Source organism: Saccostrea cucullata, unplaced genomic scaffold (genome assembly GCF_032062105.1).
Source record: "Saccostrea cucullata isolate Sc308-1 unplaced genomic scaffold, CSIRO_AGI_Scuc_v1 ctg1169, whole genome shotgun sequence".
NCBI lineage: Eukaryota > Metazoa > Mollusca > Bivalvia > Ostreida > Ostreidae > Saccostrea > Saccostrea cuccullata.
Window position 1 is genome coordinate 132,712 of NW_026924063.1, and position 25,767 is coordinate 158,478.

At 36.0% G+C, this 25,767-nt stretch overlaps 2 protein-coding genes across 2 annotated transcripts in view; both read left to right on the forward strand.

The window, feature by feature from the left end:
* Positions 1-25,767, forward strand: part of LOC134265629 (protocadherin-1-like) — a 54,289-nt gene that overhangs the window by 22,748 nt on the left and 5,774 nt on the right. The window lies entirely within an intron of this gene.
* On the forward strand, positions 3,735-4,421 carry LOC134265632 (uncharacterized). Its single transcript, XM_062747859.1, has one exon. The coding sequence runs from the start codon at positions 3,735-3,737 to the stop codon at positions 4,419-4,421; it is 687 nt and encodes a 228-aa protein (XP_062603843.1).

Below are 25,767 nucleotides of genomic sequence, written 5' to 3' on the forward strand. Positions count from 1 at the left end.
GATTGTTTGATACATTGCAGGAGGAAAAGCCTGTGCTCAAGGAGAACGCACAGCGAATATTCAATGCTAGTGGTTCTGTTCTGTCCCATTATGGTAAAGCAACATTTTCTCTCAAGATTGGTGAGACAGATAGAACTATTGATGCAGTTGTTGCAGATATTTCTGTGGACGGAATTATTGGACTTGATTTTCTCAAGAAATACAATGGACTGATAGATCTTCAAGAGAGTTCGCTGCGATTAAATTATGAGACATGCCCATTTTCCTGGGAAGGCACACTAGGTTGTTACAGGGTCACTGCAGCCAGTAATATTTGCATACCACCGAGGAGTGAAATAATTATTTCAGCCAATGTTACGGGAAATAATAACTATGGAGGAGCTGATTACTTAGTGGAACCAGAACGAAAATTTATTGAGAAAGGGTGTGCGCTAGTAGGACGCACTCTCGTTAAAGGTAGCGATAAGATACCAGTTTGCTTAATGAATGTCACTAATGATATGCAACAGATTTTTCAAGGAACTCTGATCGGGAAAATGACAGCTGTTGAGGAGAGACCAAAATCGCCATTTTATCCTCAGGGTTTAACCAAAGAGCTGAGAGGTGATCTGAAAGATTTGTTAGACAGATGTAAAGGTAATCAATTACCAGAGCAAGTGACAAAAGTTGATAACTTCCTACGTAAAAATCAGTTTTTGTTCGCAACTTCTAATTATGACTTAGGACAGACCAATGTGGTGCGCCACAAGATAAACACGGAGCAGGCTAAACAACCTATCAAGCAAGGTCTTAGGCGAATTCCGATTCATCTAACTCATGAGGTAGATGCACAGGTTAAGGAAATGCTCGAAAAGGATGTAATAGAACCTTCAAACAGTCCCTGGGCATCGCCAGTAGTTCTTGTACGCAAGAAAGACGGCACAATGCGCTTTTGTGTAGACTACCGTCGATTAAATGAGGTGACCACAAAGGACGCTTATCCTCTTCCAAAAATCGACGAGGCTTTTGACCATTTATCAGGACACGAGATGTTTTCTACGCTTGATCTGAACAGTGGTTACTGGCAGGTTAGTATGGAGGAGAGTGACAAGCCGAAGACTGCATTTGTGACACGACAAGGTTTATTCCAATTCAAGGTTATGCCCTTTGGTTTATGCTGTGCGCCTGCGACGTTTGAGAGACTTATGGAAACCGTTCTTGCAGGACTCCAATGGGATAAGTGTTTAGTATACCTTGATGACATTATTGTTGTAGGCAAATCATTTGATGATATGCTTGAAAACCTGCAACATGTTTTTCAGAGATTGCATCAGGCCGGCTTAAAGTTAAAGGCCAAGAAATGCAATTTATTTGCCAGCAAGGTATCCTATCTGGGACACATTATTTCAAAAGACGGAATTGCAACCGACCCAGAGAAAGTGAAAGCAGTAGCTGAGTGGCCAATGCCAAGTACTGTGACTGAGTTAAGATCTTTCCTAGGTCTTTGCAGTTATTACCGGCGCTTTATAAAGAATTTTGCATCAGTTGCCAAACCATTGCATCGACTCACAGAAAAGGGAAGGAAGTTTCTGTGGAGTAAAGAAGCCCAAGAAGCATTCGAAGTGCTGCGCAACAAACTGATAACTGCGCCAGTATTAGCTCTACCAGATGTAACGAAGCCATTCATTCTGGATACCGACGCTAGCAACGAAGCGATCGGTGCGGTATTATCTCAAAATATTGATGGTAAAGAACGTGTTATAGCGTATGCTAGCCGTACATTGTCCAAGTCAGAGAGAAAATATTGTGTGACACGCAAAGAACTTTTGGCCGTTGTCCATTTTATTAAGCATTACCGCCACTACCTCTATGGTAAACAGTTTCTTATTAGAACGGACCATGGGTCATTGCGATGGCTTTTAAGATTCAAAAACCCAGAGGGTCAGTTGGCTAGGTGGCTGGAAGTGATCAGTACCTATGATATGAAAATAGAACACAGACCCGGTAAAAAGCACGGTAATGCGGACGCGCTGAGCAGAATACCTTGCGCTCAGTGTGGGTTTGATGCTCCATCATTGGAAAATGCTGAGTATGATATGAAAGTTGAACCAGCTGTACGAACTCTACAGTCATCGGATATACAAAGTGACGACATGGATTATAGTCTGCAAGAGGCTCAGGAGCAATGTAGAGACATTAAGCTTGTAAAAACATGGGTCGAGAAAGGTGAGCGACCAAGTTTTAGCGATATGTCTATGCATGGCTACGTAGTGAAGTCTTTGTGGAATCAGTTTTCTAGACTTGCTATAGAGAATGGATTGCTCATGCGCAAGTGGACTCTGCTTCGTCCCAACAAAGAAGTTTATCAAGCTATCATACCAGACCAAGAGCGCAGACGCGTCTTGGAGATGTGTCATGATAACCAGACGTCAGGACACTTGGGGGTTAACAAAACGATAGCTAAGATACGGCAGAGATATTACTGGCCTGGATTTCAAAAAGATGTCTACCAGTATGTTACAGGTTGTGACAAGTGTACGAGACGTAAAAATCCAAACCCTAAACAAAGAGCCCCAATGCAGATTACCGGATCAGGTATGCCAATGGAAAGAATTGCCACAGATATACTGTGTGAGCTACCTGAGACTGATAGAGGAAATCGCCACATTTTGGTTGTGTCAGACTATTTCACCAAGTGGACAGAGGCATTCGCTCTGCCAAATATGGAAGCTGAGACGATTGGACGCACTATGGTGGAACAGGTATTTGTCAGATTTGGTATCCCCTTTACCATTCATTCGGACCAAGGTCGACAATATGAGAGCAAGCTCTTTCAAGAGATGTGTCGGTTACTTGGGATTAAAAAGACCCGTACAACACCCTATCACCCGAAGTCAGACGGGATGGTGGAGCGCTTTAACCGCACATTGCTCTCTATGTTAAGCACTTACGTTCAGGAAAATCAACTTGACTGGGATTTGCATCTTCCGTATATACTTATGGCATATCGTTCTACAGAACATGACACCACTAATTTCTCGCCAAACATGCTAATGTTGGGACGAGAAGCGACCACCCCATTAGAGTTGATGTATGAAATGCCTCCAGATATTAAGGATATTCCAACAAGTCAATGGGTTTGGGTGTTGCGTGAACGATTAGAGTCAGCTCATAAGTTGGTCAGAGAAAACATGCAAGGTGAAATGCAGCGCCAGAAAAGGTACCATGATACCAAATTAGCATGGTCATCCTTTAGTCCCGGAGAAAGAGTTTATGTATTCTTCCCTACAAGAAAGAGCGGTTGTTCTCCGAAGTTAACATCGTTTTGGAGAGGGCCTTTCTTAATTGAAGACAAATTGTCAGATATTTTATATAAGGTTGCATGTGGAGCAAAAGGCAAAAGCACTATTATTCACTGTGATCGCTTACGGAAGTGTAAATCACAGATACTTCAAAGAGAGGAGGATATCAGTAATTCCAATAGTCAAAACAATGCGGAAGATGATACTCAAGAGTGTCTTGTAGAAGAAAATGAAGATCAGTATGATATTGCTGAAAACCCTAGCGGTTGTGCTTCAGATAGGCCAAGGCGCATTAGAAATGCACCTGCGTGGCATGACGACTTCATTGTTGAATACAAATTATAAGCTGTCAGTACAACTAAGGATTAGTGTAGCGCAATTTCATTATATGTTTAGTTTTTTTTTTTAGAATATTTTATACTCAGGATTTTGTTTTTGTGATTTTTGCAGATCATGGCAAACACCAAGACCACTAAAAGAAAAGAGGGTCACCTTTGTCCTATGTGTTCTCAGAGATTTGGTGAAGAATCAGAGTGGGAGAAACATGTACTTGAGTGTGGGAGAAAGCGCAGACAGAAACGGTTTGAATGCAGTCATTGCGACTATGCTACAAATAAGAAGAGCGACATGGTCAGACATTGTAAAACTCGACATGGTGGATTCGCTCAGGTGGACAGTGAGAGTGATTGGGAGCAGTTGGATCCCGGGAATCTATCGGATGTTGTTGGTGAAGCCACAGTGGCTGGGACTTCCCTTCCTTCTTCCGAAGTGACGCAGAGGAAACCAACGAGACCGGCTCCTGTACACACTCCAAAAGTCAAGAGATTATTGAGCAAGCGTTCGTTAGTTCCTGATGCTCCTGCTACATTCCAGCATCCCATGACGACTGTGAAAGAACATGCAGCTCCTTCGGCAACAGTATCAGCGGCATCGTCGACTGATGTCCAGGATTGTAGTGTCGAGGATTCCATCCGTTCAGTTGGTGTCGACAAAGGTACACAGACTCTTCCCACAGAGCAGATGACAGAGGCTACTCAGACTGAAGTGACCAAGAGAAGACGTCTGGATCGGTGTCAGGAAACATATCAAAAGGATGGAAAATCTGTAGTAGAGACCCATGAGGAAGAACTCTGGTTTTAGTGGTTAAAACTGTAGATATGGCAAATAACATTGTAAATTTAAGCAGAGAGCTTAGTATGTTCAAATCTTTATGGAATATGTACATAGTCAGGAAGACTATTGCATGGTGTAAATAATAATGAACATATGTAAAATTGTACGCCTTTAGTTTTTCTTTATTGAGGAATGCGAGACGCATTTCCTGGAGGCGTGGGTAGTGAAGCCAAAACTGTAATCGAGATCATATTATCCTTTCGTTTCTCGGTAGTTGCACTGACTTCCGGTTTCTTGGTTCCTTTAGGTTCTCCGCAGGTCATGTGACCTGTTGTAGGTATAAATAAGGAGACAATTGGTTGTTTTAGTTAGTCTGTTGCTGACAGCCGAATTGGAAAGACGGTTGTATACAGAGAAGTCAAACGTGGTAGGTACTGCAAGGAATACCTTGAATCAAGTCTTATGTGTCTGAAATAGACTTTCGAGACTTTGATTGATTATATATTATTTAGATAAAGTACCTGATATTCTTGTTTGACTGAAGGTAAGAAGCGGACGCGCTTCAGTCCTTGGAAGGCGCTTGCGCTCCCGAGAAACGAAGGAATAATTGTACATACTATTAATCTAAATCTGTGATTGAGAAAATTAATTTATTATTTAATTGTTCAGACAGAACAGCCGAATCCCATAAAAGAACCCGAAAACGTTACAGTATGTATTCTTGTATTCTTTTTTCAAGGTTTCATATAAGTTATTCAGAATGACTTTTAAGAAATAAGAAGGATCTTTATTTCGCCGTTTTTTTTTCATGTAATAACTTAAAAAATCATTAAAAATTATTAAGTTTTATTACTGCCTTACGCCTTCGTAATACTGTTAATGTCTTATATATTCTTTTTCAGATGTCTGCTACTTTATTATTTTAATGAAACCTTGAAATGAATCAGATTCCTAGACTATCAGAGGCGGTTTATGAAGGGATGTGTCATGAAATAGGGAGTCCTACAGAAGTGAGGATAAGAAGAGAAGTGATGGACACTCAGGAGTTTGTGATGAAACCTATTTTTATCCTGATGGAGTGTGATAGAATGAAAAGTGGTAGTAGGCGTGAGGGGTTCAGACTGAAAACTTCAGATGTAGATTTAATGTTCTGGCCTCCAGACCACAAAGTAATCTGTGATCTCTCTCAGATCAGTCTCTACCGTATCCCACAACACACCGTGATTCTGATGGAGTGTGAAGATCTACCACCGGGATTTACCAGACTTAAATTGATTACTCTAACAAGGCATTTCAAAGTTAGATCCTCCTGTGTATTTATGAATGGTGAAGTTTACATTTCTAGTATATTATACCGAAAAAGCATTTTCCAAGATATGTCTGTGTATTCCTTCGACACCTCTTCTGCCCAAATTGGACCTTGTTCTACATGGTATTTTTTACTTGGTGAAGGAGCAGATTTAGTTTTTTGTTTTTGGTCAGATCACTGGCCAACAATAGCACTCCCATGGATACAAAGATGTCGACAACAAGGGTGGCCATCCGAATTTGTTCTTTCAGAGGTATACAGCAGAGGGGTCCACGTTGTTCCAATCGGTAGCACACATGAAAATGGAGAAGAATGGAGAATCTCATTCTCGAAAGCGGAACAAATACTTGTGTATTCAATGAATCACTCTCAGTTTTTGTGTTATGGCCTCTTAAAATTTTTTCTAAAAGACGTAATTAATTTTAAAAATGATTCACCAATTTTATGTTCATATTACATAAAAACAATTGTATTTTGGGTAATTCAAAATGGTACTAGTATTTGCTTGAACTGGTCACCTCACAACTTGTTGTCTTGTTTCTGGGAATGTTTTAAACTATTAATATACTATGTGCGTATTGGAGAATGTCCAAACTTTTTCATTCCTCATAATAATATGTTTAGAACGAAAGTAATCGGTTCTGAACAATTATTACTGTTCAGACAGTTGTATGGTTTATATTGTAAGGGAATATCATGCCTTCTATTGAGTCAAACCTTGAGACCTTACCTCAGTCTTCCGATCTTATACAGATCAATAAGTTTCTCTACTGACGAGATCAGCATCATTTCTAGCACTGAGTTAGATATCAGCTTCTATAGAGAACTATATGCAGAGTCAGATAATTATACTGGTTATGGTATTGAGGAAATCCTTTATTTCATGGAACGTCTAAAGGGAATTATTATTGGAAGTTTGACATCATATCAGTTAGTTACATTACAGTATATGACATCATGCATGTTACGAAATATTGCATTTTTGATTCAGAGTAGGATTTCTCCGAAAAAATATCAGAATAAGATTTATTACAAAGTTAATAAGATATCTATGCTGCTGAAAGTGTCTTGCACGTTTGGTTGTGTGTCAGACATTCTGTATCTAGCTTTGTACTTGTACAGAGATAAAAGGTATGAATTCTCACTCAGTTGTTTACAGAAAGCAAAGGACAGACTGTCATCACCTTATCTTTCATATGGTCGTCAAGTAAATGTAAATACGTACAGAGAGTGTATGGCTGGGATGCATCTAAGTAAAAAAATAAGAAAAGCTTTTGTAAAAGATATTGTGCTTGAAAACGACTACATTTACATTGATGAACTAGTGATGGAGCAGCGGATCATTATGAAGAAAGGAAGGTCCCTCTTAGTTATCCCACCTCTAGTGATGTTACATATGCTTTTTATACTGAATCGCCACAGACTGGGTGACACAGTCAGTTCACAACACTCTCTACAGGATCTACAGACTCTGCTGCTCTATGATGATGGGATTTATGTACGTGATCACCACAGAGATATTTCGTGGCAAATTCTTGGAATCTGTCAACAAATCTGTGGGGAATATGTTGCATCTCTGCAGTCCTTTCAATATTCATTACAACAAGAAAGTTTCCAATTTTTTCAGGAAGCGACAATTCTAAGAATGAACTTACTTCTTTATGGAATGATGTAATTTTATTTTATCGGAACAATAGATTACAAATCATATCTAGCACTTTAAGTTTACTTATTTTCTTGATTGACATTGTAATTTTAAATCATCTTCTTTTATTATTAGTTCTTTCCACATTTCTGTGGAAAGATCTCTTTAAATACTTTAAATGCTTATGTTTGATATTTTATTTCTCACCTTGACTTTTGAAACTGCAAGACTTATCGAAAAAATTTGTAGCTTATCATAATTGATATTGAAAGTTCTTTCAACCCCCCCCCCCCTTGTTTGAACTTTGACCGCTTACGCAGTTATTGCCCCTTTCACCGTAAAGCTTGTTATCGCTACTCGTCCGAAACCGTAAATCAGAGGCCAGAAACCTTTACCAATGCCTCCGACTAATTAAGAAGACTCTTCGTTCTATCATTGGAAAAGGATCAGTAAAATCCTTCAAAAAGTAATTGCGCCTGAAAGTTTTAAAATTTACAAAAAATTGAAAATTTTCAAAACGTGAAGTTGTAGAGACACGGGTCCAACGGCGTAAGATTCAATGACTTTAATAGTAATGCAAAGGCCATAGTTCAAGGATATTCCAAAATTGAAAAATTCTGCTCTTTTTATATCTGTCTTGTCTTTTAACATAATTTTTATACTATCTGACTTTGCATCCTTAATACTGTAGTATATACTTTTAAAACTATTTCAAAGATTCTTTCTTGTCCCCTTTAAGATTGAGCCTTATAAAAGTTATTGCCTATTGTGTGAAAAACCTTGTTATCACTCCTTCTCCGAAACCGTATATGGTAGAGACAATAAACCTTTACAAATGCCTTCAGGGTCTTTAGACTGCTTATAAATCTTGAGAATGTTGACATGAATCAGGTTGATATTGGTTTTATTAATCAGGTTGTCACTAATTGTAATTCTATAATCAAGAATGCAGCTGAAAAAGCAGATATGTTTATTGTGTCTAATAACAATGAGCTGAGGTCTGTAAGATCTAAACTATGTAAACCTTATTTTAACAAAGAATGTTATTTGAAACGTAAAGAGTATCACAAATGTAGAAATCTCCATTGGAGACTGAAAAGAGTTGAGACTGAACAGAGCTTATTACAAAGTAGTAGAGAGTATAAAAAGACTTTAAATAAACAGTTTAGAGAGTACCAGAAAAATTTTGTTAATAAACTGAGAAATTTGCGTAGTACTGATGCAAAAGCATATTGGTCATTATTGAATAAATGTGACAGAAAGGGTAGTAAAAATGTTGAGAAAATTGCTCTTGATGTTTTCTATGATCATTTTAAGAATATGAATGCTTTAGATGATGATTCAGATGATGATGTTAATCAGCTTCCAAATGTAACTAATTTTAATATTGAGTTGAACCAAGCTGTTACTGAAACAGAAGTATTGAATGCTATAAAGTCGCTGAAAAACAACAAAGCATGTGGTGGTGATCTTATTTTGAATGAATTTTTGAAAAATACATCTGCAAAATTAATGCCTGTATATGTAAAAATTTTTAACATGGTTTTCATGACTGGTATTGTGCCTGACAGTTGGTCAGAAGGTTATATTTGTCCAATATACAAAAACAAAGGAGATCCTAATGATGTAGATAATTATCGTGGTATTACCATTCTAAGCTGTTATGGAAAATTGTTTACTTGTATCTTGAATAATAGGTTGCATAAATATTTAGAAAACTCAGGTATGCTCTTTTACAACGCACTTTGAAAAATTACGCACTTTGAAAAAATTTTTCAAAGTGCGTTAATTTTTGGGACCAGGTTAACGCACTTTGAAAAATTTTTTCAAAGTGCGTTGAATTTGGGACCAAATCAACGCACTTTGAAAATTTTTTTCAAAGTGCGTTAAGACTGTACATCATAATTTTACAATGTAAACATTTAACGCACTTTGAAAAAATTTTCATGAAACAAAAGAAATTAGACATATTTTAGAAATAGACAACAGTATTATCCCCTCGCAACGTATGATGGGATATAGTGATGAACTTTCAAGAATCGCCATATTTTGAAATAATCATAAATATGATAACATGTATCTAATATCTTTTCTCATGTTTTACGCAAATAAATAAAGCATATATAAATTAATAAAATACAATAATTTAGTATTAAATAGCTTTAAAATTGGTGAAAAATAAGCATTTTTTCGTGTTTTGTCTATAAACATATGCCCCCCCCCGTGAAACACAAAAAGCTTTGGCATAAATTTGTAAAATGACAGTCCATATTACCTGTAAATAAGGAATTTTTGTTTCACGGGGGGGGGGGGGGGGGATGTTTTAAAAATATTTTCAGTTTTCCGTTGATTTCTATAGTGAAAAACACAAGTTTTGCCAAAATTATAGAGTTATCTCTCTTTGGTATCCCAAATAAGTAAAGTTTTATGAAAATTCATATGAATATCTATAAAAATTCTGAGAATCATTCCAATATGTTAACTTTTGAGAATTGACTTAGAGATAGGCGGAAGAATAATACTATCCTTCGTAATTCTTTACGCCCTTGAATCTTGACCTTTTGACCCCAAATTCAAAAGGGGTCTTCCTAAGGCCACAAATAAGGATTCTGTTATGTTAAATTTCATTGCAAAAGCTCAAAGGGTTGTCGAGATATCGTGTGGAAACGAAAGCGTTACAGAAAGACGGATGGACGGACAGCTAGACGGAAGGACGGACAGATAGACCCAAATTAATATCCCACACTTTTCAAGCGGGGGACAAAAAGTATCAAATCAGGTTCAAATGATAATTTATCATACCTGAGATTTGTAGGAATATTGACTATGCCATGCAGAATTTTTTTTCAAAGTGCGTTAATATGGTCGATATTAACGCACTTTGAAAAAAAAAAAATTTCAAAGTGCGTTAACCTGGTCCCAAAAATTAACGCACTTTGAAAAATTTTTTCAAAGTGCGTAATTTTTTCAAAGTGCGTTGCCACAATGCTCTGTGAAGAACAAGCAGGGTTTAGAAAAGGCTATAGCACAACAGATCATATATTTAACCTTAAATGTTTAATTGACTTGTATTTACATAGAGGTAGAAAATTATACTGTGCTTTTGTTGACTATCGTAAGGCATTTGACACTGTTCGAAGAGCTTTTTTATGGCAAAAAATGTTGAAACATTCTATAGATGGAAACATGTTAAAAATAATACAAAATATATACAGTAATGCAAAGTCTTGTGTAAGACAAGGTAGTTCTTGTTCCATTTTTTTTACTTCAAATATTGGTGTGCGTCAAGGTGAAAATTTATCACCTGTTTTGTTTGCCATTTTTCTTAATGATTTGGTTGAATTTATGTCACATGCCTATAATGGTCTTGAAGATATGAATACAGCAGCTCACTTGTTAGATACTGATGAGATAACTGTCTATTTACGTTTGTATTTGTTGTTGTATGCTGATGATACAGTTATTTTAGCAGAGTCAGCTGCTGAACTGCAGGCTTCTTTAAATGCAATGTACTTGTACTGTCAGACTTGGAATATGCAAGTTAATTCTCTTAAAACAAAAGTTGTTATTTTTTTCTCGCTCTAACATGAACACTGATAGTTTACATTTTACCTATAATGGTGAAAAACTAGAAATTGTTAGAAATTTTCAGTATCTTGGAATAATTTTTTCTAGTAAAGGTACTTTTAATGATGCAAAATCACATCTGGTTCAACAAGCCAGAAAAGCTATGTATATTGTTCTTAGAAAATCTAGGAAATTAAATTTACCTATTGATATGCAACTGCAACTTTTTGACACTATGGTTGTACCTATATTGTTGTATGGTGTAGAAGTATGGGGTTTTGAAAACTGTAACATTTTAGAATCCTTTCATATGGAATTTTGTAAAAAAAAATTTGAAAGTTAAAAAGACTACTCCTCATTGTATTGTTTATGGAGAGCTGGGTAGAATACCACTTAGTATTTTAGTAAAGTCTAGAATGGTTAGCTTCTGGAAAAGGATTCTGTGTGGTAAAAATGAGAAAATTTCCTTCACATTGTACTCAATTTTGTATCAATTTAGTCTAAAAGGTTTTTATCATTCAAAATGGCTTATGGAAATTAAGAATATTTTACATGATTGTAATTTGGACCTAATGTGGAATGCTCAGTATGTTGACAAATCATGCAAAATTGGTGTGCTTGTAAAGAATACATTAAAAAATAAATTTATCCAAGACTGGAATGTAAATGTATTAAATTCTCCGAAATGCCTCAATTATAGAATGTACAAGTGTAATTTTGGTTTTGAAAATTATCTAAACATGTTACCAAATGATCTTAGATTATATTTAAGTAAATTTCGTTGTGTAAGTCATAACTTGCCAGTTGAAGCTGGTAGATTTTATAGTATTGATAGATCTGAGAGACATTGTAACCTCTGCAATAACAATGAACTTGGTGATGAATTTCATTATATATTCAAGTGTCCTTTTTTTAAGACTGAAAGACAGAAATTTATACCTAAAAATATTTACATGAACCCAAACACATTATCTTTTTCTGATTTGATGAATACTTCTGATGTATATGATCTAATAGGTTTAGCTAAGTTTTGTAAAACTGTTCTTAAAACATTTAGTGCCTGAACTTCCTGCAATGTAAGCTTTATTTTTTAATTTTAATTTTTTACATCCATCAGTACTGTCCATATCAAAGATCTTTTTCTTGTTCATCATGTTAACTGTTCACATGTTTACTTGTTCATTTGTTAAATTCTTTTTGTACTAACATGCCCCATGTGGGGGCTTTAGTGAAATAAAAAGTTTCAAAGTTTCAAAGTTTCTCAACTTCAATCTTTTTCCATTGCAAAATGATCTGATGACCCCTTTTATGAGTTATTGCCTCTTGAAGTCTTAATGTTTAATATTAAACCATATAAACTGAAACTATAAGTCGTAGAGGCATGGAGTTTATTGTAATCTTATTCTTGACATTGACTTCTTTTTTCAAGGTAACGTATATATGTCTGGAACTAGGATCTTTTCTTGGACTTTCGTTCTATGAGAGAATGCAATTCATGAAAGATTTAATAGAAAACAACACATTGCTGATACGGAAAATTTTATGATATCTTGGTATCAGGAGCAAAGTGGTCTTCTTAAGTCCCACCTATGCAAAAGAGGCTATAATGCCCGCAACGTACAAACAGCTATTGATGAGATGGCGGGGCATGACAGGCAAAACCTATTACGCTACAAAGAGAAAGAAAATAGCGGTAGAGTCCCTCTGGTAGCCACATACCATCCCGTCCTTAAGAACCTAAGCGGTATCGCGGTATCCATCAAAAGAACCTACCAATTCTCCATTCAAACAAACGAATGGCAGAGATCTTTAAGGAACCCCCATTGGCTGCATACAGACGCCCTAGGAACCTAAAGGACATGGTAGTAAGAACCAGACTGGACAACCCATTACCTAACGGGGGCTTTAAAACTTGCTCTGACAGAAGATGTCTTCTTTGTAAGCACAGCACTGACACAGACAGTTTTAACAGCCCTGTTACAGGCTGCAGCTACAAAATACTAGGAAGTTTGTCCTGTCATACTGACAACTGCATTTATCTCATCAGTTGCAAAGTTTGCTCCAAACAATATATTGGTGAAACAGGAGATCTCCGCAGGAGAGTCAATAACCACCGTTCGACCATTAGGACCAAAAAACTCAATGAACCCGTTGGGGAACATTTCAACCTTGAGGGTCACAAATGGGAGGACATGACAGTAGTGGTGATTGATCATAACCCAAGATGGACAGACGCTCAGAGAAAAAGCAAAGAAAAGTTCTGGATGCACAGATTGAAGTCATTCCGCCCCAATGGTATTAACAAACTGAATGACTTCACCAGAATGAACGTAAACTAGACCCGATTCCTGATGATACCAAACAAGATTATTCTCTCAATTTAGTGTAAACTCTACAGTTAATTTGCGTCACCAACTCTCGAACAACCCACATAACTATGTATTGCTTACGCCTTTGTTAATTAATTATTAATTATTTTTTACCGATAATCAGTCCTAAAACATTTCAAATTAAAATTTATAATAGATCATATTTCATATGTTAAAATGCCTCTTCTATATTATTTTTCTTTGGTTATTCTTTATCAAGTATAGTTACGCCATTTTGAGAGAATGAAACAATGTACGATTTACTGATTGTCGTAATTAATTAGCATAATTAATTCGTTCAATTATGTAAATCGCACTTCACCCGAGTATACCCGATAGACCGGACGCATTTCATAGCGGCCCGGATTCTTTCTTTAATAGTGTTCTTAAAAATTTCCAAATCAACATGTAACTTAGTATGTAAATAAATAGTGTTTAGTAGTTTAGTAGTAGTGCTAGTTGTTTTTTGTTTCGCTTTTTCCTTTGTTCTTATGACTTTTTAACTCTTTTCTTTGTCCTGAGGAAGGGACAGGGCGTCCCGAAAATTTGACAATTTTTATTGTTCGTGTCGGTGGTCATTTTTAGTGCTTTATATATATATATATATATATATATATATATATATATATATATATATATATATATATATATATATATATATATATACAGTGGACCTTCAGATATCCGGACGCCAGATATCCGGATGCTTCAGTATCCGGACGATTTTTCATCGGAACGAAATTTTAAAATGTTATTCTGTCTTGTTTTACTGGTGATTCAGATATCCGGATGCTTCACATATCCGGACAAATTGACTGGGAACCAAAGCGTCCGGATAAATGAGGCTCCACTGTATATATATATATAATATATATATATATATATATATATATATATATATATATATATATATATATATATATATATATTACAAGATTTGCATAGTTTATTTTGCTTATTGTAAATATATATAAAATGTAAATAAAATATTCAAGTTTATAGCAAATAGATAAAATGCTGTTTTCTCATTTATTTGTAATTTGCGACCGCTAATGCTGATTAAACGGTCGTAAACTGCGTTTTTACTTCGACGTGTATGAGGAGGCGGTGTCGCATAATATTTGATCCGCCTAATTTAAAGGTCCGGTGTAAAGACAAATAATGACCCCCATCCGGTCATTTTTCGACAGCAAAAAATGACCCCCGGTCAATATTCTACGGCGAAAAATGACCCCCGGTCATTATTCGACGTCGAAAAATGACCCTTTTGCCCGTAGAAAAAGTGTCACCACCCTAATAATTTGCAGAACCCACGTGAAGAAAAATGACCCCCATAGAAAAATGACTCCCTGTGGATTAAAACTGAATTTTTTAGGGGGCAAAAAAAAAAAAAAAAAAAGATAAAGAAGCATATTGGCCAAAATGCTAACCTGAGCTAATTGGGAATAAATTGATGATATGTTGATTTCACAACATTATACAATTATAATTATTTTTTTAATGTCAATGCGATGTTTCAGAATCTAAAGGAGTAAAAGATTTATCGAGCCTAAAGGGTTAGGTAAACATTGTTTTTCGATGATGGAAATCATCTACTGACGGAAAAATTCAGCAGTATTATATATTATTATATCCTCCGCTTGAAAAGCGGGAGGGTATATTGTGATCGGGATGTCTGTCTGTTACGCTTTGGGGTGTCCATCTATTATCCGCAGCTCCTCTTATGTATAAAAAGATGTGTTTGTGAAAGAGCTATGCCCCTGTTTGGCAACATAGCGACGATTAAACTGTTCTTAAATGCAATTTAAATACATGTATATTGGTACTCAAAGTAGGGTCGTCCCACAAGAAATACAGTTGCAAAATAGGAAAGCCCTAGCACCACTTGTTCAAAAATAATGGCTAAGGATAAGTTTTTTTAAAGGTAGGTCAAACTCAAGGTTCAAAGTTGATGGTTTCTTAAGAAAGGTTTAATGTAACAAGGATTACATATGTGAAGTATGAAATCCCTAGCCCTTACCGTTCAAAAATTATGGCCAAGGTTAAAAAAGTTTTTTTTCATATGTACGGAAATCTCCAAGGTCAAGGTCAAAAGGTAAAAGTTTTTAGTATCCAATGCCAAAAAAATACATATGTGAAGTATGAGAGTACTAGTATCTACCGTTTAAAAGTTATGGCCAAAGTAAAAATTTGGCATTTTTGTGTAAAATGGGACAAACTCCAAGGTAAAGGTCAAAATGTCAAATTTTGTGATACTCAAAGTAGATCTTGAAACAAGGAATATTCATATAAAATATGAAAGTCATAGCTCCAATAAATGAAAAGTTATGGTCAAGGTTAAAGTTTTTGCGGACAAACAGGCCGCCAGATAGATAGACAGATAGACATACAGACGGACACGTTAAAATTATATATCCCCGAATCTTAGATTACGGGGACATAAAAAGAAATGATCTTCAATTAACTTTTCATATTATGATACAGTATAAAGAAGACGTTAAAAAAATGAAAATGTTTGTTCTGATTTAAATTCTCTGAAAAATATACTCAGAACTGAGTACAGGGTGAAGTAAAACAAGAATGAAGAAATGTAATGAATACTGTATGCTATATCAAAAGGTTATGTCTACATGTATAATTTTTTGCATTGGAATGTGTATTTTACACTAGCCCATAGCTTTACAGAGTATATTTTTAGGTGTTATACCCAACCCACCCCCTTACTTATTTAGGAGGAAGTCGATTATCAACAAAAGCAACAACAAAAAACTACCCTACCTTTATTTTTCTATAAGGTGGGACTAAAAATAAGCTTAAAAATAATCTTATATTCTACTAATTTTCAACTGCTACGTTGCCACAATACTTCCACGTATACCCCCACCAACATTTAAAGTATGCTTTAATCACGGCGAAGTAAATTATGATATGATAGTACTGGTGTGAAGGATTAATTTCATTTCAATATCTTATCTAGAGCCTCTTTCAGTATTATTGAAAGGTATAGAGTTTTATTTATATTTTTGCTCTTCATTTTTTGTTTTATTTAACGTTGTTTTTTTGGGGGGGGGATAAAAATTTCCTCCTCTTTCATTGTCAAATAGGATTTGCCAAACTTATACAAGTTAAAAGTTGAAATGAAGGAAAAATTAAAATTTCCTATCAATGACAGGGGCGTAGCAACAGGGGGGGGGGGGCAGGAGGGAGAAAAAGTTTACCTCCCCCCCCCCCCCCCCCCCCCCCCCCCCCCCCCCACGAAATAGGATTTTCGACTTTGGGCAAATTTTTCCTTTTTTTTTTTGCTTGTCAACTTTTTCAGGTAAGTGAAAAAAAATTCTCTGGCTGGCCCTCCCACTTTCAAAAAGGATGCTACGCCCCTAAAAGAGTATTTAAACCTGATTGTTGCATGATTTGATTTCTAAAAACAAGTGGAATATCATTCTTTAAGCAAACATTAAAAGGAGGAATATTGAATAGAAATTTTATTTACCTGTCAATTAAAGAATCTCTTTTCAAACACAATTTTAGCATTGAAAGACTACGTGAATCTCTTCATTTTTAATTTCACACTTGCAAATGTTCATTGCAAGTCTTGCCCCCCCCCCCCCCCCTTCGGGTATAAAAAGAATATGTATTTGCAAAGATTTAATATATTTAATCATATTGTGATAGTCTGCATGTATAGGATGGAACATATGAAAAATATACAGCTTCGAGCTCGAGGCGTCATCCATTTCTATTTCGTCCGAATGAAACCTTATTAATCCGAACAAAATACTCATTTGTCCGCACCGATATTAATTCGTCTGTTACAAATCTCTACTTTTTACAATTACTTATTTGTACGCACCGATATTAATTCGTCTGCTACAAATCTCTACTTTTTCCCAACCATTTTTTTTCTGAAACAACGTATCAATGGGGTCAGTAAATTTAAAAAAATTATTCATAAATTTCATCTCCAGCGTGCGTTTGATCCATTTACATGACTGTACAATGTACCATCTTTGATTTTGTAGGTTTGCTCCTTTATTGCCTGACGTCACGGCTTCAGGCTGTATAAGGATTGATAATTGCTTGATCCGAAACTAATAGATCATACCCAGAGAGCTAGCTTTTGTGCAAGCTGATTTACATTGGAATTCTTTATCTGCATTTTAAAAGAAACATTTTTCAGGGAAACAATGATTTTACCGATGCAAAATAATGCAGTATTGACTTTGTTTACTCTGTTTGCATGAAACAGATTATCCCATGTGATTTACCGTTTCAAAGTGTCTGTGTATCTTTTTTTCTGCATTTCTATACTACTGGATCAGTCCATTTATATTCTACAAAAGGGGCGAATCGCTCTTTTCGCGCCAAATGTCACTAGTAAGCGATCTTCGTGCCTTTTCTTGGATTGTTCTTTTGTGTGAATGGGGGTACTAACTTCCATGGAATTAAATAAAGTTTGTTATTGTAACCTCCATCTTCTTATGATTCAGAAATTCTGTCTACAAATTTTATCTTATTCCTTAAAACAACATATGAATCGTATGTATCAGAATATGGACATGCAAAACAAAAGAAATGGTTTCTCTAATTTGTTTCCCCTCTGTTGGTTTAATGTTACAGTACTAATCCAATCACCACAAACGGTCGCCGCACTTCAACCAGATTCCAGACGATTTGACGAAAGAAATTACCTAGGACTCTTTTTCTACAAAAAATGTTTTCTTTCTACGGGTTGGGGGTCATTTTTTGTCGTTGAAAAATGACACCCGGTCATTATTCGATGGGGGTCATTATTCGTCTTTACAAATAACCCTGTTGTATTTTATTTTTTGTTCAACATGCATATATCTCTAGACAGAAATCTACTTGTTTAGTGTGCTTTAAGCAGTGCCGTTTAGGGCCACGATTTCTTTAAAAATTATGCCACAATTATTGTGCAAGTGTTTGTTTTTCCCTGGAATTTGCTTTTTGTAAATTAATACGATTAAAGGTGTGAAATCTCTCGGTGTGTATAGCTAATAAAACAATGGGGGTGTGACGTATTTGTTTACCTGACAGGTACCCACAGATACATGTAGAGCCCGCGGCAGATAGCGCTGTCATTTAATGGTCGGTAAACCTGGGGGTCGTAACATAAAGGCCACTTAAGTCTAAAACCATGCTTAAGTAGGACTTAAGTACAGTCTAAAACTTAAGACCGTAACTAGATGCGTACTACGATTTGGCAATCTTAGCAAAACTTAGGCGTAGAGGTTACTTAAGTATGTCTTAACTTTCTTGTGCATATATTTAGAACTTTTGATGTTAAAACATTCCTCTATTCAGATTATGCATTAAAGAATTTGACTCTGATTTAAGAATTTTATTTTTTCGGGGGGGGGGGGGGTGGGGGGCTGATCACTGATTCCAATATCACTCCCAACACAACAAACATTTAAATACAAAATTTAATTTTAGGGATACGTTTGAAAATAGTGGGACCTCGGTTATAGAAATAAATTGAACACAGTAATAAACCATGGATATGTATTTTCAGTTTGAAAATATGAAAGAAAGAGGATAATGACAGTAACAGTACTATTATTAAAAGTATTTGTAAAATAGAATAAATGTAGAACGCTACAAGTGTGGATTTAGACAGGGTTCACTACAGTTCGAGAGAGAGAGAGAGAGAGAGAGAGAGAGAGAGAGAGAGAGAGAGAGAGAGAGAGAGAGAGAGAGAGAGAGAGAGAGAGAGAGAGAATTGCTGATAAGTGGAGACATATGAAAAAAATTGTATCCTTGATTAACTTGCAAGTGAGCATATCATAAAACTTCTGCAGTTTTTGCTTCTGACATGCACGGCCTGATACAAAATGAATTGAACTTTTTAGAGTTTCAATGTCAAATGGATAGGCAGTCGATTATCTTTTCTTGTCTGCGATAATAAGAGGGTAAGTGAACATTTGTCAAAACAGAAGAGTTACAAAAGGTAAACTGAAAAACACCTCAGGTGAGATAAAACAATTGTCGTGAACATTTGTTAAACAATGAACCACAAATCGCCACTCTCTGACCGTGTGGTATTAATTTTGTTTTCAATCATTCCGAACAATTTAAAACATAATTTTAATTTTAATACGAAATCTAATCTAACATAACTTATTAAAACCAATAGGTAAGGACGTCAACTTTCATATGTAATTAATTAAAGCCCTAACTGAATAACTTTTAGCAGTATATCTATGTGACGGTTTTGGTTTTTTTTTTACAGTACATTTAATTTGTCATACACAGAATATTTAGTGCATTTAAATACCTTTTAACATTTTCCGATAGTCATCCCTGATGTTCAAAGTCCCGAATTTGTAACTTTGTAACTTTATTTGTTTTCACATGTGCTCAGGTTAAATTTACCTCCATTTTGGCTGTCATTCCAAACTTATTTTGTATCCTGACTTTTCATTGGTTGACAGATAGTACTTGAACATATCAGAAATCATTTTAGATATTCTCATTACTATTTCAAAGCTACTTAGTTAGAATGATTTTTATTGGTCAGAGTTTATATATAAACGGTAACAGCGGCATTTTCAAGTCACTCTAGGCTAAAGAACCCACAGGTTCAAGCTTACTCTTCTTAGCTCTTAGGGTTTAATCCCGGACTGCTCGTGCAGTCTTATTTTTTTTGTTTAGGACACTGTCTAAATTCTGTAAAATGTAATAAGGTCCTTAGCTCTAGAGTCACATTGGTTCAAGGATGAATTAGATATCCCTAGGCCTTTATAGTGTTATTTATAATAACTAAATTGCCTTGTCCCTTGTGTAATAAATAGGGCTTTAGGAAATTTTCAGTCTACTTGCATAGAGTCTCACTATAATTTTTAGGGTGTTGTATGGAATCATAAATCTCTTAGGTGTATGGAAGCTCACTCCCATCTATTTTGGTAGATTTTTCTTAGGGCATCACACTCATTTTTCCTCCATTATATTTTTGTTATCAAATTATTTACTTTGTTATTATTTATTCAGTTATTAATTTATTTTTCTACCTCATTTTTTTTTATTTACATTTTGAGATTATTTTGGAAACTTATTTGTTATTTGTTGTCAACTACAAATTATTCAGTTATCACCATAATAAATTAACTGTTAAAAATTTAAACTTTCTTCTTATTTCAAGGTGTTGATCATAATCTAGGAATCTCAGAACCTGGGTTGAATAAAACAAACAGGACCAGTCATTATACGATTAAATAGTTTGTGGGCTTAGTCTGTTCCTTAGTATTACTAAGTAAAGTTTAAGATCAAGTTTATCATTTATATATATATACTTTGGGACAGATCGAGTACACTTTACGTCCATAGATAAACTGGTTCCCGTTACATTTTTGGTGCCTGTGAAACCAGGATTCCTAGACAGAAACCATGACTTCACCTTTATTTAGCTTCCATACATCAACCCCTAAGGAAAGTGGTGCTAGACCTAAGGTCTTGAGTCAGGGTGCTAGAAATAAAGATCTAGATGATAGCTTTGATAATGATTTTGTAGCCCTTGAGAAAGAGCATGAAAGTATGTGTCTGGAAGATGCAGAAAAGAGTTTGAAGAGCTCAAAGCTCGTTTCAATAGGTATAAGCAAGATCTGGAAGAGAGTAGAGCCTCGAGTGAGAGTGACAAAGTAGAGTCTACTGATAAAAAGCAAGATAAGAAGGTCTCTTTTGAATTACCTACACAGGATGCTCACTTTTTAGAGAGTAGGGAGATACAGTTAGAAAGGGATGCTTTGCTTAAGAGAATACAGGAGTTAGAACAAGTAGAATTAGAATTATCTGCACAGTTAGACCGTCACAATAGATTGCACTTTGTTCCATCATCACCAGATAGGTTTGCATTTGTACCAGAGACACCACATGCAAATAGAGCTACATCTACACTGGGTACACCACATATAGACAGGGTTAACTTTGTACCAGAAACACCACATGCCCACAGAGCTACATCTACACAGAGTACTCCACAAACAGACAGGTCTACACCTAGACACCATTTTTTACCATCTGATAGGTTTACACCTGTAGATAGATCTTTTGTCAGTAGTTCATTTCAAGGTCACCCTATTAGGAAAGAGAAAGAACCTGATAAGTTTGATGGGAGAACAGTTGAATGGAAAGATTTCATAGTACACTTTGAACAGGTTTCAGATTGGAATAAGTGGACTTATCATGAGAAGTCTCAACAGTTGGTTATGTGCTTAAGGGGTGAAGCTCAGAAACTATTGGGCGACCTCACAGTTGAATTAAGATCAGATTATGATAAGCTTAGGTCTATCTTGACAAAGCGGTTCAATCCACAAGAATTGGTCATAGCTCATAGGTGTGAATTCAGATCACGTAGACGAAAACAAGGTGAAAGTCCTTCAGATTATGGGTATGCTCTCAGAAGGTTAGGTTGTCTAGCATTTCCTGATATGACTTATGAAGACAGGGAAATTAACATTCTAGAACAGTTCATCAATGGCATAGGCAATTCGGCAATTCATGATCATGTTATTTTTCACCATCCTAAAACCTTAGAGGCTGCCATTTCATTAGCTATTGAATTTGAGTCTGTTAAGGGTCCACAATTGTCTATTGTCAAACCAGTTCATGTAGGTGACATTGTGAATACAGTTCAGTCAAAGGGTGAAAGTGAATCTAAGAAACAAGAACCCCTTAAAGAAATGTCAGAGTTAATGAAGTTAATGCAGGCTTGTGTAGATAAACTTTCAAAACTCAGACCACCAAGAGGAGGTAAGAGACACTCAGGGAACATGACATACACAGAATGTTACAATTGTCATAATTTTGGGCACCTAGCCAGACACTGTCCAAACAAGAACAGTTTCACTCCCACACCTAGAAACACTCAACAAACAAACCAACCTACAAAACAGGAAAACTAGTTGGGGTTGCTCTTGACGCCCATAGTGCAGCCCAGAGTTGTAATGAAAATAAGGGCAAAAGTATCAAAATCAATGTTTTAAGAAGGTCTTGTCTACTTGCACATTGTCTGTTAGGGAATGATGTACATAAGTTTTTAGTTGACACTGGTTCAATGGCAAGTAATTTATCAAAGGATGTATATTTACAGTTGGAAAATAGACCTAGGTTAGGAACAACTGATGTTATTCTCACTGCAGCAGATGGAAGTAACTTGAGAATTCTAGGGAAAGTTGACCTTCAGTTTAGTCTTGGTGGAATAAGTTTTTGTCATGAATTCATTGTTGCTGAGATAGATGACCTTAAGGGTATCTTTGGAATGGATTTTCTAGAGCAAAATGATGCATCAATTCAGATTGGCAAAGGCTTATTAAAAATAGCCGGTCAACAAATTCAGTTGGACAGAGAACAAATTTCTGTTTGCACTAGAGTCAAGTTATCTAAAAAGATAGTTGTACCTCCTGATAGTGAAATTGTTGTTTCAGGTTATGCTGTTGGTTTGAAGGACAAATCTGTACATAATTTAGTTGAGCCTTTTAAATTTTTACAGCAAAAAGGTCTATTGGTTGCTAGGACTTTGGTCAATCCAGAAAACATTTTGTTTTCAGTTGTAAATATTACAGATAGGCCTGTTAGAGTTGACAAGAATGCCACAGTTGCTTCATTACAGCCTGTAGATATTGTTGAGTCAAGTACTGAGTCAGTTGATGTGTCATCTGAGTTGCCAGAACATTTACAAGTTTTGTTTGAGAAATCATCTGTTGGTTTGACTGAAGAACAAAAATCAATATTGTTCGAGTTGTTAGTTTCGTACAAAGACATATTTGTGGGACCTGATGGAAAATTTGGTAGGACAAAGTTAGTCAAACACAGTATTGATACTGGGGATAGCAAGCCAATTAAAATTCCCCCTCGTAGGTTGCCATATGCACAAAAAGAAATTGTAGAAAAAGAAATTCAGAAAATGCTTGAAAATAATATCATTGAACCAAGTGAAAGTCCCTGGTCTGCTCCTTTGTTATTGGTCGAAAAGAAAGATAAAACCTGGAGGTTTTGTGTAGATTATAGTCAACTAAATAAGGCTACCAGAAAGGATGCATATCCTTTACCCCGAATTGACGAATCCCTTGATTCTTTAGCAGGTGCTTCATGGTTTAGTACCCTTGATCTTGTGTCAGGATATTGGCAGTGTGAAATGGAAGAAAAAGATAAGCCCAAAACTGCATTTTCTACACATATGGGTCTTTTTCAATTTCAAGTGTTACCCTTTGGAATATCAAATGCCCCAAGTTGTTATGAAAGACTTATGGAATTGGTTTTAAGAGGTCTTAGATGGGAAAAATGTCTTTGCTACCTGGACGACATTATTGTATTTGGTTCTAGTTTTGAGCAAGCTGTTCGAAATCTGAAGTTGGTTTTTGATAGGCTCAGATCTGCCAATTTGACTTTAAAACCTTCGAAATGTGTGTTATTTCAGCAGAAAGTCAATTTCTTAGGTCATGTTGTGTCTAGCAAAGGGATACAATGTGATCCCGGCAAGATTGAAAGTATTCAGACTTGGCCTGTACCTAGCAATGCTACTGAAGTTCGTAGTTTCTTGGGTCTCGCAGGTTATTACATGAGGTCATACCCAATTTTTCCACAATTGCAAGTCCCCTTACATATCTCACTAGAAAAAGGGCAAAATTTTGTTGGACCCCTGAACATCAAACTGCATTTAACAAACTTAAGGAATTACTAACTACAGCTCCCATTTTGGCTTATCCAGATAACAATTCAGAATTCATTCTTGATACTGACGCCAGTTCGACTGGACTTGGCGCTGTATTGTCACAGGTTCAAAATGGTGAGGAAAAAGTGGTCGCATATGCTAGTCGAACATTGAACAAACACCAAGCCAAATACTGCACAACATACAAAGAATTGTTAGCTGTCATTACTTTCATAAGACAATTCAGACACTTCCTCTGGGGTAGACACTTCACTGTCAGAACAGATCATGCCTCATTAATCTGGTTAAAGAATTTCAAGAACCCAGAAGGGATGTTAGCCAGATGGCTCTCTATCCTGGAAACATGTGACTTTAGCATCATACATAGACCTGGGAGGTTACACAACAATGCAGACAGTTTATCTCGTAGGCCAGCAAACTACTGTAAGCGTCTAGATTGTCCAGATTGTCATTCTGAGAATCACAGTTGTCTTCAGTCTCCAAAGGAGTTGTCTAAAACAAAAGATTTCTCAAAATCTGTCAAAAATAGAGTAGCTCCTTTAAGGACTATAGATAATGAGTCCGAATTAGGAGACCAGTCCAATACATCAACAGATTCTCTTAGTGGTAATCTTGAGGCAAACTGGTTACAACCTTGGTCACACGAAGAGTTATCTAACTTGCAACAGAATGAACATGCATTAAAACAAATTATTAGTCTGAAAGAAAAGTTCATTACAAAACCACCCCGTCATGTTGTATTAGATGCATCTCCAGAATTAAAAACACTTTGGGGATTATGGGAGTCATTAACAGTTGTTGACAATATCCTCTATTATAGATGGAAAAATTCAGATAATAGTGAAAAATTATTGTTAGTTGCTCCTAAGGAAATCAGATCTACAATATTTTACCAACTACATGAATCTAGAACTGCAGGACATTTAGGCAGAGAACGCACCATTAAGTCCATCAAACGAAGGGTTTATTGGCCAGGCATGTCTTCTGACATTAAACGATGGTGTAAACAGTGTGATATGTGTGCAAGAGCTAAAAGTGGTCCAGGGTTAGGTAGATCAGCACTTTGTCAGTCAGTTACTGGTGCACCTTTAGATAGGGTTGGTATAGACATTGTAGGGCCTCTTCCTATTACAGGTGATGGAAATGAATATCTTATAGTTCTTTGCGACTATTTCACAAAATGGGTTGAAGCTTATGCAGTTCCCAATCATACTGCATTGACTGTAGGTGATAAAGTTGTCAATGAGTTTATTTGTAGATTTGGTGTTCCCAAGCAGATCCATTCTGATCAAGGTCGTGAGTTTGAGTCAGAATTGTTCTCAGTTTTATGTGAAAAACTTGGTATAGAGAAAACAAGGACTACACCTTATAGGCCACAGTCCGATGGGTTAGTAGAAAGATATAATAGGATGTTGCAACAAATGTTAGCCAGTTATGCAAATAAGAATAGGAACAATTGGGATGAGAATTTGCCTTTTCTTCTTATGGCGTATAGGTCTACAGTTCAAGAGAGTACTGGTTGTTCACCTAACTTGCTCATGTTTGGTCAGGAAATTTCTAGTCCTATTGATCTTATATTAGGTAACCCTCAAGAAACCCCAAATCCCACTTGTCCAGTTGAATATGTGGAATGGTTGAGAAATGTTCTTTCTGAAACTCATGATTTTGTTAATGAAAATCTGAAGCGAGCCGCTGTAAAACAAAAGAAGTATTACGATAGAGGTCTTAAACCTAGACATTTTTCACAGGGTGATTATGTGTGGAGATGGTATCCTCCTACAGCAGGAGCTAAGTTA

Bases quoted from the DNA above. Each gene is read 5' to 3' on its own strand.
- LOC134265632 (XM_062747859.1), top strand. From the start codon at position 3,735: ATGGCAAACACCAAGACCACTAAAAGAAAAGAGGGTCACCTTTGTCCT.